The sequence below is a fragment of the Eutrigla gurnardus genome, assembly GCF_963514095.1.
Source record: "Eutrigla gurnardus genome assembly, chromosome: 21".
Taxonomy (NCBI): domain Eukaryota; kingdom Metazoa; phylum Chordata; class Actinopteri; order Perciformes; family Triglidae; genus Eutrigla; species Eutrigla gurnardus.
Window position 1 is genome coordinate 11,694,992 of NC_139932.1, and position 20,777 is coordinate 11,715,768.

At 38.9% G+C, this 20,777-nt stretch overlaps 2 protein-coding genes across 9 annotated transcripts; both read left to right on the plus strand.

Moving 5' to 3' along the window:
- The first annotated feature begins 931 nt into the window (after window positions 1-931).
- Window positions 932-15,169, plus strand: cpsf6 (cleavage and polyadenylation specific factor 6). Of its 8 annotated transcripts, none has more exons than XM_084039324.1 (12): window positions 932-1,049; window positions 2,900-3,109; window positions 3,364-3,467; window positions 3,838-3,983; window positions 5,072-5,128; window positions 5,263-5,436; window positions 6,495-6,602; window positions 7,279-7,777; window positions 7,917-8,032; window positions 8,149-8,302; window positions 8,590-8,812; window positions 14,559-15,169. In XM_084039324.1, the coding sequence occupies exons 1-11, from the start codon at window positions 990-992 to the stop codon at window positions 8,798-8,800; spliced, it is 1,839 nt and encodes a 612-aa protein (XP_083895450.1). In that variant the 5' UTR covers window positions 932-989; the 3' UTR covers window positions 8,801-8,812; window positions 14,559-15,169. The 8 variants fall into 8 exon arrangements, with proteins under 8 accessions (XP_083895450.1, XP_083895451.1, XP_083895454.1 ...); XM_084039325.1 differs by having other exon boundaries at window positions 8,614-8,812; XM_084039328.1 differs by lacking the exon at window positions 6,495-6,602.
- A 2,950-nt stretch (window positions 15,170-18,119) lies between these two features.
- On the plus strand, window positions 18,120-20,176 carry yeats4 (YEATS domain containing 4). The gene is made up of 7 exons (XM_084039342.1): window positions 18,120-18,350; window positions 18,537-18,656; window positions 18,738-18,804; window positions 18,910-19,004; window positions 19,135-19,224; window positions 19,498-19,585; window positions 19,692-20,176. The coding sequence occupies exons 1-7, from the start codon at window positions 18,300-18,302 to the stop codon at window positions 19,859-19,861; spliced, it is 681 nt and encodes a 226-aa protein (XP_083895468.1). The 5' UTR covers window positions 18,120-18,299; the 3' UTR covers window positions 19,862-20,176.
- The last annotated feature ends 601 nt before the right edge of the window (window positions 20,177-20,777 follow it).

Here is a 20,777-nt window from a genome sequence, read left to right on the forward strand (position 1 = left end):
TTGTGCTCTGTTTTGCTTCTCAGTGTTTATGGTCACATATTAAGTACAACAGGCATGGGTTTCTACTCATAAAGAGACACTTACATCATAAATACATAATCTATCCAAGGAAGGGGATGAATAAGGTTTTAAATCTTTGATATTGAATTTAATAGGGATCTGGATAAATCCCAATAAAAGATCCATCCATCCATTGTCTACCGCTTATCCTGTATTCGGGGTCTCGGGGACAGGTCCCCATTCCAATAAACAATCTTTGCTTTTAAATAATCTAAAACATCACTGCCGATATTTCTAGTTTCTCTCATTTTGAAATATTTTTTGGATGGATGTTTGTGATAATGGACGTAATTATTTTCTGTTGAATCCTGAAATTAATCTCTCAAAGAAACAAAATGAGCTTTCATATTGCATCATCAAATCCAAAGGTTTGAAATAATCTCTGCAACTACAAAATTCCTTCATTAGATGCGATGATCTTAACGTGTCACTGAATATATACTAATTTCTTCATCCATTTAATTTAATTTAAAATTCAGTATGCTGCGGTAGACAATAATTACTTATTGGAAGCATCATTCAGTATCGTAGCCAGAGTTCTGAATTCAGGGATTATGTAGAATCTGAGCTCTCTGACAGAATGTCAGCCCAGTGTATGTAAACAATAACACAAACTATTTATTTTAAATACCCATGATCAAGTCAAAATTTAGAGATACTAAGTCAAATTTGTCCTATGTCAATATGAGACAATAAGAGATGTTTTTTTTTTTTTACCTATTAACTACGTCAGACTTATAAAATAAAAAATAAATAAATATATTGTCTTTTCCAAGTAAAAAAAACAAAACACTTCATAAACAAAGAATAAATTAAGTAGTACGTAAAGTCGGCCAGCAGGGGCGCTGGCTGTCCCTCTCGGTGTCATTGTTTTGTGGCTCAGTGTTGCTCTGCACCGCCGGGCGGAGAGAGCGACCGGTCAGAGGAAAATGGCGGACGGTGTGGATCACATCGACATTTACGCCGACGTAGAGGAGGAATTCAACCAGGTATTACAGCTGCATTCACCACATTTCGACGATATGCTCAATTGTCTGTATATATATGTGATCCTTTGTTGTCAGTATGTTCGCTGAATGCCGTGTTCTGCAGGCCGAACGGGTTTCCCTCGCTTACAAGGCCCCCCCTTCCACCATGATGCGATCCTGCATCCTCAGCGATACTTAACGTCATGGCTCCAAAGGTTGCGTTTGCGCTGTTTTCGGCATTTAACACGACGTGTGATGCGTGTAGTAGTGGGCAGGTATCGTGCAAATACTCGTAAATTCGCTGGTTCGATGCTAAATGCTACCGATCTCATTGTTCAGCGTTCACCGTTTCAGGCCTAGACATGGCCGCCTGTGGCGGGCTATCGAGCCCAAACAAACGTAGTTACGTTAGCTTAGCTCGCTCGCGTGCGTTGCTTCCCGTGAATACATTTAGTTAGTTACCTTTCTTGTGTTTTCAGTTCATGCACGCAGTTAATTATGGTTAGAAACGTAATTATCGTTAAAAGTCACGTGCGTGATATAGAAATGCATTTTAATACATTATGGTTTGTTAGCTTTGGGCTATTAGCTTAGTGTCACGTTAGCATGTCTGTCGATGTTGTTTTCTTCCTCCGCACACGCCCCTTTTCTTCACAACCAAATCTGGTATGCCAGCAATGTAGAGGAGTAGTTTTAGGCATTTAAAGGCAGCGTTGTCCGCAAAAACAACGTCATTACTTCGCGTGACCCGTTGTGCGCACGCAGTTGCTCGTGCGTGCAGTTACGAGAGTCGCACAGCTTGTCGTTTAATCTAAGAGCTTTTTCAGTTAAATAATTAAACTTAAGCTCCACCACTGCAGTCTTATAAAGGTACTCACCGACAAGCTAGTAAAAGCATCAGTGATAGATTCAATTAAGTTGGTTTATGTATGACAAGTGACTTATAACTATCTAGTTTATCTGTTCCAGATCCTGCCTACCGGTATATCTAGTTCATGCTATCCTGACATGACCTCCTTAGGCGAAGACGTCTTACATTACATGTCCCAATTTACACTGGCTATGAATACGTTTACACTTTACATGATCACTGCAATATCTCCAATCGCCCGTTTCACGTGCATTCAGTTAATGTCAACTACACATTGTCCTTTGCATTGTTTGTCCAGTTAATTGTATCAGGTGACATGCATGGAAAATATGACCACGGTATTCACTTGTAAGCACTCAATACATCTAGGTGTGAGTTTCACTAACTTAGATTAAGTCCACTGTGTTTTAAGATAATCGGATTGTGTTTAAAGTGTTTAAAAACAGGTTTGCATAATTGTTTGGCAGTTCACTTGGTTCCTCTCCTACTCTAAGGGATCCAATGTTATGTAACAGCAAGATGTAAACAAACACACCGTTTAAAATCAGACTGGATGAGCAGTACGTTTCACTGGAAATGATTGACATTCGTCAATTTATTTCAGCAATTTTTGCATGTTTGCCAACATAAAAGACCAGTACTCATGTAAGTGAGAAACAATTGTTTACATTTGGAGTGTGCATACCACTAGCCACTATTTTACCACTAGACACTCTTTTTCTTGAATCTATTTCATATTAGACAAACTATCATTTGAATTTCCTGTCCCCACCAGATATTGCTGCAATCAAATAAACAGGAAAACTAAAGACACATAATATATTCCTACAATGTTCTATGGATCTACTGAGAAGTAAAATCATTATTGGGTGGATATAAACATTTTGGTATTACTGGTTTTGTACATCTGTCTCAGATTTACTCACAGGTATAATCAGTTTTAGTGAAACTACTCCATGTCACACACGTTTGACTGAAGTGTTACTGTCATGCTCAACAGGAAGCTGATTACCCAGTCCACGAGCAGATCGACCTGTACGATGATGTAATATCCCCATCAGCCAACAATGGCGATGCCCCAGAAGACCGTGACTACCTGGACACACTGCCTACACCAGGTGGCTCAGAGGGAGGAAAGAGTGCCCCACCCAATGTGGTGTACACGTACACAGGCAAAAGGATTGCCCTGTACATAGGAAACCTCACATGGGTGAGTATCAAATCATTCTCTTCAAGCTTCTTCACTATGTGGAGGAAAACAAATAACCATTTGCCCTTTAACTGAAATTAAAAGATAAATAGTAGCAACATTTTCTTTCTAGTAAATGCATTAACAACGTATAATTTTGCTATTCCAATTAAAGACCCACACATTTATCTAGAAGTTGTAACATTACATAATGCATATGAAATTAAGCAAGTCAATATACTGTCAGTATACTGATGATGTCTTTTCTTGTGCAGTGGACGACAGACGAAGACCTGACGGAAGCTATCCGGTCGGTAGGCATCACAGATGTGCTGGAGATCAAGTTCTTTGAAAACAGGGCAAATGGCCAGTCAAAAGGGTGAGGTCTTTGTTGACAATAATAATTCCATATTATTATTATTAAATAAATAAATAGCCAATTTGTCTACATAGAGACTACTTTTATATTTGAAGTTAATTTTCTTCAATATTTACTTAGAAACATAACTTAACCTCAACCTAATTTACCACTTGTAACAATGTTTTTTTTATTTTTATTATTGATTGATTTAAATCATGGCATTTATACTTTAACATAAACGATGGTATCGTAAAGCGTGAACTACTCAAGTCAAGGCAATGAATCAAAATCACAATAAATTGTAAAATTCTTTATTATGATAATTTGAGCATTAACTTTTGGCATGAATCTGATCTGGGTATATCCTCTGCATTCATCCGTATTGCAGGTTTGCGCTGGTGTGTGTGGGCTCAGAGGCATCATCTAGGAAGTTAATGGAGCTGCTGTCAAAGAGGGAGCTCCATGGTCAGAATCCCATTGTCACGCCATGCAACAAACAGTCACTCAGCCAGTTTGAGATGCAGTCACGCAAAAGTAAGTAGGACAAATGCACACTTGGCATCGCTTTATTTAAAAAAAAAAAAGTGCTCAGCAAGAGTTAAATCAACTTGCATGCAACATTAGGAATGCAAAAGTCACGTACAGCCATGCACATGTAAACCTTTGCACATATTAAGTCAGTTATTTACGCAGTCGTGTTTAAATGTGCACACGACAAACACATTTATTTATCTAGTTGTGCTTACAACAAACACACATTTATTTGTCCACTCATGTTTAACTGTGCACACAACAAACACCTTTATTGATCCAGTCATGTTTAACCTGTTAAGCCCTAGCCATATTTCCTAAAAAAATACCTAAAAAGACATATCCAAAGTAAACAAAGAATTGCTCCACGGTAATCAGATTCATATGCGTGTTCTTGGTGTCTATGGAGGGTTAGGAAGTGTCAAAAATATTGTGTCTGTTGTTCTGCCTGAGTAAATTGGAATAAACCAAAAAAAGGAGCAATGTGAAATTTCTATCTTCCCCTGTTTGACAGAGGATAACACCATGCTAACAATGATTCCATGCACACAGAAGCCGTTGATCAATTGATTGATCATGATTTGATAGAATTTGAGCAAAGGGCAGAACCTCCACAAAGGTTTTAGTAAAGATACCACCAGGCGGACACTCAAATGGGTTACTTTCCACTTCCAATGGAAACTGGCTGGAAAAATACAGCTTATGTCCATTACCATTACAGGAGTTTATTAGCATCTACTGGTGCTTTTGGATATGAAATTTAATTAAATTGTTGTGCTTTGTCAACTTCTACCATTGTGCACAGTATAAAATCAATAAAAAATATTGTATTATTTTCTCTCCAAATGGAGTAGTTTTATTATACCAACAAATAAGTAGTACATCATTATTTAACAAATGCAAATGTGCAATAAAAATGTAAACTATTCCCCAAATATGAAGTAAAACTTGCTAATATGTGATATGAATGTAGATGATTCCTTCTTGTCCCACTAAAATACACATTCGGTCTTGTTTTGTGAACATAAGGGTCTAAACTTTGAGCAACAATTGAAAAAAAAAAACACCATTGTTTTGTTTTGTTTTTGTAGCGGATGAATATGGCTGTAGTTCGTTCGGCCCTTCGGCGGGCCGATCGGGCTTACCAGGTTAAATGTGCACACAACAAACACACATTTATTGATCCAGTCTTGTTTAAATATACAATATATTAATACACATATAAATTATTTATTGAATGTCAACTGGAAAACTGAGTTACTTTTTCCTCATCATATCACAGGTACCCAGTCAGGCCAGATGTCTGGGGAGGGTAAAGCTGGTCCCCCTGGTGCTGGTCCTCGTGGGGGTTTCCCCATGGGTCGAGGCAGAGGCAGGTTCCCTGGACCACCCGGCCCCGGTGGAGATCGCTTCCCTGGCCCTGTTGGGCCTGGAGGACCGCCACCACACTTCCCTGGTTAGTTTGGTAACAAGTGTTTGTGTCAGTAGTGAAGGGAGGAAGCTCAGTTCACTCAGTTAAAAGACAGAATCTTAAAGTTGCAGAGATTGGATGAAAGCATTAGTAAATAGACTAATTCAAGAACAGTTTATACTACAGCAGGTCTAATTTTAATCTGTGAAATACCTACGTGTAAGCATGTTGTTATTGGAACATGTGTTGCTTAATTCACTGACATTTACTGTCACTAGCTATCGATCTAATTTAGACATTTAAAAATAAATTTTTACCCTTGTTGAATGTTGGGGATAAATCGGTCGTGCTATAGCAAACAAGGTGAGTTCATGGTAGTAAAGATGTTTGTCCTGATCACAGCTAAACTGGAAAAAAGCCAAACTCTGTTCCCACTCTCATTGAAAGGGGACAATTATTTTCCAGTCTCAGCATTTTGTCATTCATGTGGTTATTTTGTTTACAATATAGCAGTGCACCATATTGAAATAATAATCTTAGTGTGACAAATGACATGAACTTCTGCTTTCTGTGCCGGGCAGTACTGATCTGTTGGCACAGTCCAGGCTTTGCTGCTACTCACCCGCATGGAACTAAAGCTAGCCTGTAGTGTGTTTCTTGTGAGTCCATTAAATCTCCCCTGGCAAGGCTTTGTCTTTGCATGTTTGCCTCCCCATCTGTTTTAATCTTTAGTTGTTCCTCTTCATCTCCAGTCGAAGAAATAATCCTTCCCCGGCTGCAATGTTCTGCTCACTGACTGATTTCCAACACCATTGCTTGAGAAGCAGTTTGCTCCAAGCTTTACTTGGCAAGCTTTCAACCTCTAAATCCTTGCAAATCTTGGATTGGCAGCCTTACACACATAGTAGGAAAGAATGGAGCTGCCAGCTTTTTTCCTTTTTTCTTTCTTTTTTTGCGTCTTTTCCCCTCCATCCCATCTTTTTTAACATCCCTTCTTTCGCTTAGTGGCTGGTGCCCTGTGCTGGGCTGTGACGGGCCTTCAGTTAGTAGGGCAAAGTTTATGAAGGGAAGAGTTGTGATTGGTTTGCTTTCTTCCCCATTAGGCTCGGGCATGAGACCAGATCTGATTAGGCACCAAGATGGCCCTCTGATGGATATGAGTTTCAATCCCTTCCCGCCGGGGGGCAGGAACGGGAACTGGCGTGGCAGAGGTGAAACACCTCGATTGATCAGATTGATCACCTTTTTATACTAACCCTCAGCTGTTTATTGGTAGGAGTTATGCTATTAAAACCTTCAGGTGGACTGCCCCAAAACAGCTACATCAAATCCTGTTGGATGTACATGAGTAATAAAAATAAGCACGACATTTATAGAGACATGCTTTGTTATTGTTGGCAGTAGTTACTTCAGATAAAAAATGCTGGTTTCAAAAAAGCCTGCTTGAAACAATTTGCTATGAGTGTATCATCATCTGTTCTTTTGCCCCGTGGTTTAATTTGCAGCCTTAATTTTTGTTATTATGTGACCTTTTGACATTTGTTGTTCCCTGTAGCTATGGCTTGTTCTTTTTATCTGTTGTGTTTGTTCCTGCTTTGAACTGCCATACACTGCAAATGTATCTGCATTTGAAGGAAATAATAGAAATGAGTTAGTACCACAGGATATTAAAGCTACGGCTTGACTGATAAATTGGCTGAGCCAATGTATTTTGTTAGTATAAGTATAATTTTCTTTTTCTTTTTTGTTTTTGTAGACTTTATTTCCCCATAAAAGTCAAAAATGGGGAGAACTCTACCTGCTATAACATGAACAAAACATGGAAGAGTTCCCTAGGTCTTACTTTTCCTCATGCAATTCTGTTTTGTCCCTTGTGTTCTCTTTTAGGTGGGATGCAGGGTCCCCCACGTCCCCCTCCCGGTCCACCTGGTCCCCCTGGTCCTCCAGGACCTCCACCTCCTGGTCAGGGACTCCCTCCTCCCCTCTCCGGCCCTCCAAATCGTGGTGACAGGCCTCCTCCCCCTGTTCTCTTCCCTGGTCAGTTTGGCCAGCCTCCAATGGGACCCTTGCCCCCAGGTCCCCCTCCTCCTGGTTATGGCCCTCCTCCTGGTCCCCCACCCCCTCAACAGGGCCCACCACCACCTGGACCCTTTCCTCCACGTCCTCCAGGCCCCATCGGGCCCCCCATGGCATTGGCTCCACCTCCACACATGCCGGGTCCCCCTCCAGGTGGACCACCACCAGCACCCCATGTCAACCCTGCCTTCTTCCCCCCACCTGGCAACAACAACATGCCCCCCAACGACAGCCGAGGCCCCCCTGGACCTAACGACCCATACGGACGCCCACCACCATATGAAAGAGGGGACTACGGTCCTGGAGGCCGGTAAGAATGGACGAGATGGAAGTTGTAGTTTTGTTGGGGGTTTTTTTTTCTTTGGATGAAGCTAATTAGTATTGGTTGTCTTTTATAACTCTGGAACTTAACACATCTTGTGACCGTTGTGTGTTGTTTGTATTTGTAGAGAGATGGAGGCGTCACGGACCCCTCTGAGCGAGGCAGAGTTTGAGGAGATCATGAACAGAAACAGAGCAATCTCCTCCAGCGCCATATCCAGAGCAGTATCGGATGCCAGTGCAGGTAACAGACATCTTATCGAATACATCATACACAAGTACTTGGCTACTGTGGGTGTGCTCAGATTAAATGCCAAAAACTGAAAGCCGAAGCTTAATGCAAATTTGTGTTCTCTTTAGCTGACTATGGCAGTGCTATAGAGACCTTGGTGACAGCCATCAGTCTGATTAAACAGTCTAAAGTGTCAGCAGATGACCGCTGTAAGGTCCTCATCAGTTCCCTGCAGGATTGCCTCCATGGCATTGAGTCTAAAAGCTACGGTTCTGCCTCCAGGTAAGATTAAAATTGTATGCAGCAGCCATTACGTGTGACACTGAAGGTGTGCTAAAAATAAATGATAAATACCTTTTCAGATAGATTATTTGGGAATATTTTGGATTAAGTACAAATTGGGGGATAAAGGGGTCCAGACAGATTTTTAATTTGCTTTCCAAATGATATTGTTGTATATTTTCTAGCCTGCATGTACTGTATTTCTGACTGTATGTAAAACATTTCTTCCAAATGGGAATTGGCCCTGTAAGATTTGGTATTTGAAACTTTGAACCCCTTGTACACAGTCCAATGATGCTTGTCAATGCCAGGCGAGAACGTTCCAGGGAGCGAGACCACAGTCGCTCTCGAGAAAAGAGCCGCCGTCACAAGTCCCGCAGTCGTGACCGACATGAGGATTATTACCGAGAACGCAGTCGGGAGCGGGACCGCCACCGCGAGAGGGACAGGGACCGCGATCGTGAGAGGGAAAGGGAGAGGGAGTACCGACACCGCTAGACGAGAAGGGAGGTGGGTACAACATTTCATGTTATTTTCTTCTGTCAAAAGCTCTTTTCTGTATTCATCAGTACTTTTATTTAGCCAGTCCATTTTAGGCCTAAATAGCCTAAATTACATGGCAGGGACATGTTTGGGAAAAGGTCTCCATTGATTGCTCACCTCCTCTCTTCACTAGATTAAAGGCTTCGGTTGAGTTTAGTTTTTTGTCTGCCCATCACACTTTCGGCCAATTTAATCTAGGCTGGGGGTGTTATCACCCAGAAAAACACATTATCAAGGAAATGTTGCTTTTGTCCAGTCACACAAATGGCTTTTGAACAGTTTAAAACGTTTGAAATCACAATTTTCAATAGAGAATGACATTTGTGTCAATTTAAAAATGTATGAATACACGAGGCAGGTTACAAGGGGAGGTGTGTTTAGCAAGGAAAACACTTCTAAAACTCTGTCCTTTGATTTCAGGTAGGTGTAAGGTAAGTCTTGAAATGTCATAATTGGTCATCACAGTTGTGTTGTGTATCTGGTCTTTCAGACAATATGTGTAATACACACTCACTGTATTCACCATGCTACATTGCAGGGGTTGTAAGAGTTGTATCGATGCTGTGGTTTCTTACGAAATCAGAAAATAAACCGGTAGTAATTCAAAATTGACTTTATGGATACATTGTTACTTTTTGGTCTACATGCCTCTGAGGTTGGTCATTTTCACAATTTGTAAACCACTTTATATATTCTGCCAAAAATTAAATGATGAATTATGTTAAAGATGGTATGGCAAAAAAAAAAAAAGCAACAGCCCAGTTGCCTGTAAATGTTTTGTTGTGGTGGGAATACTAATTTTGTCTTTTTGGAAGGTCAGACACTCTAATCTGATCTCAATATCAATTTGGCTTATATGAAGTGGAAATTATCAAACATTTTGTTTTTTACCAGCTGCTTTGGCCAGTGGACCAAAAACATAAGGGTCTCTGACTTGAATATCAAGATGATTCAATTCTAAATTCCAATCTCATTATATGTGAGTTTAATTGAATTGTATTGTGGCTGTTGAGTTGGTTCGTCAGTGTGCCTATAATAATAGTTACTTGACTGATTGGCAGGTTTCAGATTCCAAAGTATTCCCCAAACATATTTTACAGTATTGAATTACAGATGTAGCATTTTGTGTGGTTTGTCTATTTTAGATGGGAAAAAAATTAAATGTTCAACTTGTTGGTAGATCAATCTACACTTTGCAAATGTTCCATTCACAGTAATGTTGTATATACCTATTACCATATCAGTTTAAACTTGAATATATGTCTTTGTCATGTTATAATAAGAAAATATTTATTTTCAGTGTTGGTATCTGCTGATTTTTGGACACAGAACATTTTGACAATGTCATTGTGCATGTCAGTAATATTGCCTGACATTTTATTTTGTCAAATTGAATGTTTTGCAGCCTCGTGTTTCTCACTTTTGAACCATTGCACCTCAATGTAAGACATTGAGGTGAAGTGAAAAACAACAACATAGTTCTTAATGCCCTTAGCATACATAATATCTTGAGGAAAAGGTGAACGAGGTTTTGCATTGACGTTTGTAATCTGTTAATTGTCAGAATTGGTTTACATTCAGGATCGGTGTTTAGTGAATTGTAGTATCTCACAGATATCATTAGCATGAGTAATTTACATGTCGCATTGAATTATAATGTGAAAGCTAGGATCAGAAAATTAAGGTTTTCAGATCACAAGTTCTTGTGGCTGTTGCCATATTTTTTTAGTTTAGTTGCCTGATTCAGTTTAACTTAAGAAAATCCTAAATTTACCTGTGAAAGCTTGTAAATGTTGAAGGTATACATCAAATGAAAACTGAACAATTTTTAATTTCAATGCAGCAAATTCATGACTCTATGCTAATTGTTATTTTAGCATTGATTGAGACATAGTAAACATTTAAATATTTATTTTATAATGTTACGTAGTATGTTATGTACATTGAATTGATTTCCATTTCGGCCTCAGTGTTGATTTTTTAAACAATGAATCGTCCTAGATTGAAGTATTTTTGAGTATTCTGGCTCATAGCATTATGTGTTTTGCTGGCTTTTTGGATGTTGAGTCATGTTAATGGATGAGTTGTGGATGAATTTTTTGAAAACTATATAACACAATCTTGTGCACAACTAATATTGATACCGTATTGTCAATGGTTTGTTGCTCAAATGAGTTGAGGTGAATATTTTTTAGGCTAATTGTCTTGCTCGGGTTAGGATTTCACAAATAATTTTGTAATCTTTTGTGGGAAGCTACTTTCTTCCATTGCGTCACTTGCGTGTTGAACAACAACATGACAACTTTTGTAAAGTTTTGGAATTGAAGTTGAAATATCTGGTTTGATCGAGTTTTGTGTGTCGTTCTCATGTCTTTCACTGCCAAAGCACTTAAGATGTGTGTGTGCTCTTTGAATAAATCCTTTCTATAGAGCAGAATCTGGTAGGTTACACGGACCCTTCGGCATCTCAAATTTGCGCATCACCCCAAATAATATTTCTCATAATTTTACATTACCTGTCAGAAAAATGTGCACTCACACTTGAAAATGTAATGTCTTCATATAGTGGTTCTATACACATTATTTATATATATATATGCACCATTTCTTAAGTTTCTTTCACGTTGAGAAATATTAACTGGGGTGGTTTTGCTTGTGATCTTGCTGAATTCTAAAATCCATACCAAAAATACAGTTTGGTAACCGTCGGTAAACTGTGATATAAATAGTGTAGAGGATGTGCTAAATCTGATCTGTTACACCTAATTGTCTTATACCTACAGTGCATACTATTATTAAACACTTTGTGTCCACTGGGAACCTCTTAACAATGGATTACTCTTGTAAAGAGTGCATGTTTTCACGTTTCATTTCACTTACACCATAGCATTTGTACATTTTCAGAGTGGCGACAGCTAAATGTAAAAAAAAAAAAAAAAAAATGTAAACAAACACTGCATATCATTAGCAGCATTGCATTGCGATCACTGCAGTCTCTTATGTCCCACATTTTGTCATCTGTTAGGTAAGAGATCCCCAGTGGACACAGGGCCTTGGAACTTTTGGTCTTTTGTAGATGCCTAAAATGCATTTCTGGAGTATATTTTTACACACATGTTTCTGGCTCTAAATCTGCCTTTGCATTCAGTCTAATATCTTAACGTGAGTCCTCGGGGGAAAGAGGCGATTTAGGCAAATTGCTTTTAATCCTGATGGTAGAGCATTTGTTGTGTCCACAGATATGATTCATACTGTTTTTTATATGTTCATATATCAATGGGGAATGTACACTGTTTGCACCGGGTTGAAATTACTTGTTATGCTATCTTGTCTGTAGGTGCATGCATGTTGGGGATCATAGCCCTGATATCTTTGCAAACAAGCATACTATTTGCTTATGTTGAACCAGGGTCAAACTGATTTCCAGGTACATTTCAGCAATTAGCGTTTGTTCCCATTTGAATAACAGGAAGTGTATTTAGTGTATACTTGAATATGACTGTAAGAACAGCTATGTTTGTATAAAATTAGAACATTAAAAATGTTTACTTCATTTGTCTGAGCTAAAGTAACTGAAGACAGTTGCAATGCTTTAATTATGTCTAGTTCCTAGGTTATTACTCAATAAATCAGCTATGTGATTATCACAGTGAGAACAATTGCAAAAATCTATATTTCTATAAGATTTCCTGAAGACGTGACTAATGACATTAGAAGCAGTAGTGATACCCACAGCAACAAGCTTGTTATAATGTCTAGATGTAATCTATAAAATATGATTTTTCAAAAGGTAAGTATCATATCTTGGGCTGTTAATTAGAGTGTATTGCTAACATTACACAAATCAGAGATCTGAGAGTACTTCCTGGACTGGTTGACCCTGGTTTGGCTCTGTCCTGTTTCATTTTCATGCTGTATTAGCTGACACGCTGCTACATATTTTAATACTTTCTATCAACTAGAATATTCTATAACGAAATAGGTTCAAGGCATATTTTTTTAATACAGCAAAAGATCTTTCAGTCTGATATTTTGTCTGATCTGTAATTTGACTGTGGGGGGGGGGGGCTTCAGTCAAGTTAGTTAAATAATAGTAAAACGGAGTTGATTGAGTCCGACTACTGTGTTGTGTAAAATATTATTATAACTGTTTTTGTCTGTAGCCACGCATCATGTAAAACCTTTTCTACAGACAAAACCTATCAAGTTTCAATATGCATTTGAATCTTTGAACCATGTAAAATAATCTGTACTCCGTGGACGAGCCTTTTTAATTAAGGCATTTTTGGTGTAGATACCAATTGTAATTTATCCTGTAAAGCACAATATTGTATTACCAATCCTTAATCAATTACATTTTAAATGAATGGAATACCCAGAACATTTGAAATGACTTTCTGTATCAGAACTGTCGTCAATTCACCTCATAAATGTAACATTTCTGTCAAGAGGTGCTTTTAATGTAATCAGATAACTGTCTTTTCCAGTTAACTGCACCTTGCATTCCTTTATCAAGTCTTAGCACAAGATAGTGTAGCTTAAATGCTGGCATAATGTCATACAGTGGTGACTTAATTACACATTTATTGACATTTATTTATCTTTATATGTTAAAAACATAGATATGTATCCATTGGTATGCTTTTGGCAACTGTATCACTGGGTGGTTGTGAAGTATCACCTGACTCGGATTCGCCTTCCATTTGGCAGTTTCGTCTTTTTATATACGGCTCTTTTTGTCCTTACTTCTATATTGCTTAATTTCTGGTAAAAAAAAAAAAAAAAATCTATATTATCAGCGGTTAAATATTTCAGTGTAGTTTTTAGCTCTTGTAGAATGATGAGCATAGTTTACTGTGGTTGTGGCTAATATCATTTTTTACTCAAGGTATCAAAACTACCAATGACACATAAACAGCAGTGGATTGTAAGGTTTCTTTTTTAAGGGGAGGAGGCAAGTCTTTTAGAAAACCACAGGTTTTTGAAGTCATTATTTGAGCAGTTTACCAAGAAATTTCATTTTTGCAAAACAGACAATATGCTTCATTGTGCAGAACTGATCCTAGAAAGCCAGGTGCATACTATATGACTTAAGCTCAAATCAGTTTTCCACAATTAGAGGATTGTTCAACCCAGCATAGCTTTGCCCTTTTTATATATCAACATTTCCCCTCATGTCCATCCCAGAATTTGGAACGTCACAGCCCCAAATATTTTAATCTATCATATTTCAGATGGAAGTAAAAAGTAAAAGAGCCACGTTTTGTGTGTAAGCATCTATATTTATATCTGAATTTACTACCCATACTCATGATTTTGAATCAAATGTTTCAAAAGCTGTGCTGAGGTGCATTTAAGCATAAACTCAACTGCATATTGTTCTGTTTTTCTGGTGTGGGTATACGCTGATTTCAGATTTGCTACTTTCCTGTTCAGGTTTGCATGACAATGTTTCCATCTGTGCCAGGGTTGGATGCAATACACAGTCAGCCGAGTATTGAGACAAACGGAAGTTAAAGGAGACTTTTTTTCCTGACCACACAAAGTAATCCTTGGACGAAATCCAACCACGTGACTCAAAGTGACGGTGAATTGAACCCAGCCCTGGTGTGCACTATGTTCGTGTAGTGTAGAGGTTTTATAATGAGGGGGTAGTGTTCACTGTTGGGCTGCCTCGAAACCAAACTCCACCCTTCGTTTTGACACCTTTCAGCTAACGAGGATCAAGGATGGATGGATGGAAAAAGGAGGAAGACTTTCAAACGCACCACCACATCCCCACCCTGCATGACCGGACAGGATCACCACCACCACCACCACCACCTCTTCCTCCATCGCTCCTCTGCTCTCCGTTTCCACCCATCCTTCTCTCTGTCTGTTCATCTTGTCTGCCTGATAAGAGCAGTGGATGGAAGACCCTGACCTGTGTAAGGCTATGTTATCCAAACCTCTATATTCATGGTAACTAAAGATGAAAGAAAAGAAACTTTCCAAACAGTTCTTTTATTTTTATGATGTTTTATTTGACGTGAAAATGACTACGTGTGATGCTTTTTTTGCAAAGAAACAATAAAACGGCTCACACTATCCCTAACTAGAAGACACAAACATTACATCCATTTTTATTTTATTTTTCTTCTTTTTTTGTCCTTTGGCTCGCTGTACTGTGTACATTCAGTTTAGAGACCAGTTTTTATAGGGTACATATGATGTTCTCCCCACCGCTCCTTCTCATTTATTCCTTTTGTTAGAATGTTTGTAAATGTCTCTCTGCTTTTGATTAAAAACTAGACTGTGTTGTAATAAAAAATGTTTACTGAGGTACTCGATGCATTTGGTGAATTCCTCTACATGTTTGGCTCATTTATATTAAATGTGTATTTTGGACTGCAAAGAGTTTTTCATATTGAATTTGTCTACGTCTAGATTTTTAAGCTGTATTAGGAAGCGGCTAGATGGTTTAGAAAAAGGTTCCTTTTTGTTATTTTGTGGATGGCAATAACTTTTACAAGGTAAGACAAAATAGATGACTGTACTTTTTACTATGTGACTTGATGGGAGGATATGTGGACCGTGTACAATTTTGAGCAGCACGTCACCAAAAACACCTGGCTGATTCTGTTCACAAAGTGGTTTCTACTGTGTGTAACTGCACTGAATCGCTAATTCTGTTTTGTTAATGTGAAATATATTCATTCTTAATTTAATAATCCATGTAAATTCGAGCAGCCATTGTGGTTAAAGTGTGCATGGCATTGGTCATCCTTTTTAAATATGAATTGATCCAATTTGGTAATTTTCCATTTCAAGTAAACACTTTTTATCCCTTTTTTTTTTTTTTTTTTTTTTTTTTTTTTTTTTTTTTTTTGCCTTTATGTTCCACACCTAACATGTTGTGTATGTTCATGTTTAACACTTGATCCTGTCAACATAGAAGCACAGCTTAATGAACAAATTCAGTGCAACTGGTTCTTCCTGTGCAATTTGTTAAATTAGAGACACTAACGTCATAATATGCAAAGCAACATGTCTTTGATTCAACTGCCCATGTTCATGTCTCGCATTTTTGTTGCAATAGGCTGACTGTCGAGCTATTAGTTTGTCCTCTGGTAAATAAGCACCAAGTTATGTTATGGTTTTTTTTTTGTTTTTTTTTTTACTGTGGTCAAAATTTTAGAAATATATTAGGCCTAACCTTTTATTATAAGGCTAGACCACGTTTTAAATTTCATTAACTAAAATGGGAGCTACTTATGTTAATACAGGTGAGCAAATACAGCTCCTGTTTATATGGTCCACAATACCTCCCCTTATCGTCTAAGAATCCTCTTGTTTGTTTGTTTGTTTTTTGTCTTCTTGGGGATTGTTGCTTTACGTGTCGTAATATCCTCTGAAAGTATGTCCAAAAGTATTTGATGACTGGAACACAGCTGCCGTATTGACTTTGTAATGGCTGCAAGGAGTCACTCTGAACTATGATGAAACAATGTTAATCAGACTGTAACGGCATCCAAACATTTTCAAAACCCTAATGCTACTCTTGAAATGTTTTCTTGTTCTTACAGTATACCTTTAAAAAGAGTGTTATATTCATAGGGATTATTCCATTTGCTCCCATAATGTAAATTGCATTGTAAATTGGGTTTTTGTACCCAGAAAAATGTGGAAAAGTGGGACATTTTGCATTTAATCCTAATGCCAGTTCTCTTGAACCATTCCGTAAAGTGTAAATGCAATTTTAAGCCTCTACGCAACAGTGGTTTTTAATTATTTTGGAGACTGGACCTCTTCTCCGGTCTGTGTTAAATGTGTTGGGATCATGCTCAGTTGACGCCTCGCTGCCTCTTCTGCTGCACCAAGGGCACAAAGGGCTTGTTGCCTTACAACTTTGAAGCTTATGTGTAACTTGACTTTTGTGATCTTGAACTCCCAACACAGTTCCACTCGATGTTGTCCTGAGCAGAGGTCTAATAAGCCAGAATACCAGCCTATTTGTACAGGGTTTTCAGTCAGCATACGTGGGAGTCGCTCTGTAGTTTCTGTTGTGCTGGCTTCTCTCCACAGCGCTGAAGGTAAGTGCTTTCAGGTCTGCATCACTGTGGAAGCCCAAACAGTCCAGTGGAGGTCTGGCTCACTGCTGCAACAAGCCAAGATTTTGCCTCACACAAGCACCTGGAAAGTATCTTTTTTTTTTAGCTTTTTCACTAGTTGACTTGCATGGCGTCATTAGTCATTAGTTGATCATCAGCAATTTTTTTTTGTCTGTATCAGATCATGTGAATTTATTTTTACTTTTAGAAAAAAAAGGGTGTGTGTGTCCCAAAAGATGTAATGCGAGGAAAATGTAACTTTTTATTAAACTGGTTATTTAAAGTTGAGATTTGTCTACCAGGAAATGCAGGTGATCAGTGTAGCTTTGCAGACGGCTCAGTGAAAAGCTGGCCTGCATTAATGTAACGTGGGTTTCTAGATTAATGGGGGGTCATTGCTAGATTATTTCCAGTGGGGAATGTTGTCATCCTGTATTACTACCAGCAATGCCTTGGTCAGATTGCACCCTGCCTTTTTATGGGAAACCACATGGCAGCCAAAAGTAATCAAATGGTCGTTGGTCCCCCCAAAAAAATAAAACATTTCTAAATTGAGTTTTGTTTTGTTTTCCTTTATTCAAAAAAAATTGCTATTTTTGTTGTTTGGTAAAGTTTCTTAAAAGTCTAGATGAAAAGAGTTGCCGTTTTATAGGTGGAATTTACGTTAAAAAAACAATTAAGGGAAACTTGATTTAAATTATTTACTAAACAAAGAATGAGCAAACATTACTAGAACCTCATAATTTAGGGTCATTATCTACAATGCATAGCTGTGAATATATAACCTTAGTATTTGACTGCTTTATGTCTATCTGGATACACATTTAGTAAATTCACATATGAACAGGGACGTTAGAACTTCTGACAATCACACACAACGATAGATTTTTAACTAAAACGTTTCCTTTATTCACGTTTACAAATATAATTGTAACCACGCGATATCTGAACGTGAGAAAACGGGAGTAGAAGTGAATTTCGGGAATCGGGCAGCTTTGCAATGTTAACAAACTCGAACTAAACAGCGTTAACTGTGTGTATCAAACAACTACGATATTTAAATAACACAAAGATCAATAATACAACATTATACTCGTCCGGAGTAGCGTAGGAGTAGCGCCGCTATCAGCCGGAACCTAAAACGTCTCCGCTTCTCGCTCCCACCGTGCAATTTATCACGTTACACTTGTCACTTCCGGCGCTTGTTTGGCAGTTTGTTTAAAAATGAAGATGTCGGCCGTGTGAGGCGTAACGTTGCTTTTAACGCTCGAATGGCAGGTTTACTCAACGTGGAAACCCGCCGCGGAGCACGAGGACTCGTATAGAGTGAACTACGGGGTCGACTTCACTCTCTCTACCGTACTATGTTCAAAAAGATGACCGAATTTGGTCCAGATTCCGGGGGGCGAGTTAAGGTAACGTACCGCTCCACTTACACTGGAGCACTCGGAACGTTCATGTTGATGAATGAAACCAGCCGTCAGAACCTGTGCGCCGTTACCCACACCGCTTCTCTTGTGGTTCTCTTTTATATTTGGGAGTATCTAAACAGGAACACATTTGGTTTGATTTTCTATATGTTTTCCTTCTGTTGTCTGCAGGGAATAACAATCGTGAAGCCCATCGTGTTTGGGAACGTCGCCCGTTACTTCGGGAAGAAGAGAGAGGAGGATGGACACACGCACCAGTGGTCCGTCTATGTGAAGCCCTACAGAAATGAGGTGAGACATCCACATCACATCAGACTCTTTGCCCTGTGTTGTTTCTTCTTAATGGTATTCATAAATACATTGTTCTTCCAGGATATGTCTGCTTATGTGAAGAAGATCCAGTTCAAGCTACACGAGAGCTATGGGAACCCACTGAGAGGTGAGTAGACCTGTGGATTGCACTGAAATATGTAGATGAAAATGCAGATATAAATATGATTATAGGCTGGTGTGTGGTGGTTCATTGTGTTTCTCTCCCTTCCAGTGGTGACGAAGCCTCCGTATGAGATTACAGAGACAGGCTGGGGGGAGTTTGAGATCATCATCAAGATCTTCTTCATTGACCCCAATGAGAGACCTGTGAGAGCTCAACTGACATTACATATAGCTGCTTTGCAAAGACTAACTTTGATAACAGTATTTAGTAGGCAGCGTGATGCAGGAAAGTTGAGCTTATATTGACTCGTAGCTGTGCCCGTGTGTGTCTCAGGTGACTCTGTACCATCTGTTGAAGCTGTTCCAGTCCGACTCCAGTGCCATGCCTAAGAAGACGGTCGTCTCTGAATTCTACGATGAAATGGTACGTTTTCTTTCTAGCTTTTCACCACTGTTACTATACTGCATCAGTTTGTGTTATTTTATGATGACAATGCTAGGCCTTTTACTTATTATAGTCTACTAATATTCCTCCATGGCACTAGAAATGGTAAATCACGTATGATCAAGTTTCCACACATGAAGAAGCTGAAATTAAACATGGAATAGATCAGGGAGGTTTTACTGTAAAGTTAGAATTGTCTGAGACTGGGAGAGATGTTTTCTTTGTGATAATTATTCTTCTTTTTATTTTCAGATCTTCCAGGATCCTACAGCCATGATGCAGCAGCTGCTGACTACATCGAGACAACTCACCCTGGGTGCATACAAGCATGAGACGGAATGTATGTACACACATAAAACACAAGTTACATATCCAGAAATAAGTGGAAAACCTGTAGTTATTATTACTGTTATTATGCTTATGTGTGTGTGTATGTGTGTCTGCAGTCATTGAGCTGGAGCAGAGGACCAAGGAGAAAATGGAAGCAGCGAAGAAGAGAACGAGCCAGGAGATCATAGAGCTGAAAGACAAACTAAAAGCCAGCAGAGAAACCATCAACCACCTGAAGTCAGAGATCAGGAAACTGGAGGAGGACGGAGACCACAAGGAGCACTGACAAATGGACAAACACACCCATAGGTGATCATAGGTTTTCATGATTACACTCGTTTTTTTGTTGTTGTTTTTTACTTCAACACTCAAGGTCACAGAACTAATACCGGTTTTCTCATTCTATACTTTTACTGCAACACTGAAAAAATGAAATTCCGACCTTTTGTTGTGTTGTCAGCCATCTTGCTTGAGGCTGAAATAAGGATTTAGGGATTGCTTCTTCATAAACGTGTCATTGTTGTATTTTTTTCTACCCAACATTTCTGGATCAGCTGGCCTTTTAAGGTAGAATGAAAAAAATAAATGCCATCTTCTGGTATGTTTTTCCAGCATCATTCGTCTCCAGTCGTTGTGATGCAATGGCGCTGTTTTTAAAGCAGGGTTTTTGTTGTTGTTGTTGTTGTTGTTGTTGTTGTTGTTTTTTCACTCTTCCATTTGGGTTTGATTTTAGAGTTAATTAATAAATCATGATGGAATACAGCATCAACGCTGAGCACAAGGTCCATAGAGGCCGGGGTCTTCCACACCAGACAGGAGCCCATCCAGCACATAACAGCAGGGCCATAGTCTACAGGAACATCTGGGCCGAGTTATGGGCTGGACGTCCTGAGGTCAAAATGTAAAGATGTGGAGAGTCAAGGCATCAGTGGTTCCTGTGGTAATCGGAGCACTCTAGGCTGTAACCCCCAAACTGGGACTGTGGCTCCAGCAGAGTCCAGCATCAACCTCTATCGATCTCTGTCCAGTAGAGCACATTCCTAGAAATGATGATACTGAAGAACCCTCGTAGAGGACCCGGGGTTGAAGGAGGAAACGCAAGAAGAAGAGTGGGGGATTATATTTTCATAAAGAGTTGGAAACATTTCCAGATTTAAGAAGAAACCTTTTTACATGTTTATGAAATAATCCTAATGTTTTTT

Coding starts and splice junctions, on each gene's coding strand:
- yeats4 (XM_084039342.1), top strand. CDS start 18,300: ATGTTCAAAAAGATGACCGAATTTGGTCCAGATTCCGGGGGGCGAGTT. Junction 18,351..18,536: donor ATTCCGGGGGGCGAGTTAAG/GTAACGTACCGC, acceptor TGTTGTCTGCAG/GGAATAACAATCGTGAAGCC. Junction 19,225..19,497: donor CTGAATTCTACGATGAAATG/GTACGTTTTCTT, acceptor TTTTATTTTCAG/ATCTTCCAGGATCCTACAGC.
- cpsf6 (XM_084039324.1), top strand. CDS start 990: ATGGCGGACGGTGTGGATCACATCGACATTTACGCCGACGTAGAGGAG. Junction 1,050..2,899: donor TAGAGGAGGAATTCAACCAG/GTATTACAGCTG, acceptor CATGCTCAACAG/GAAGCTGATTACCCAGTCCA. Junction 8,033..8,148: donor AGTATCGGATGCCAGTGCAG/GTAACAGACATC, acceptor TGTTCTCTTTAG/CTGACTATGGCAGTGCTATA.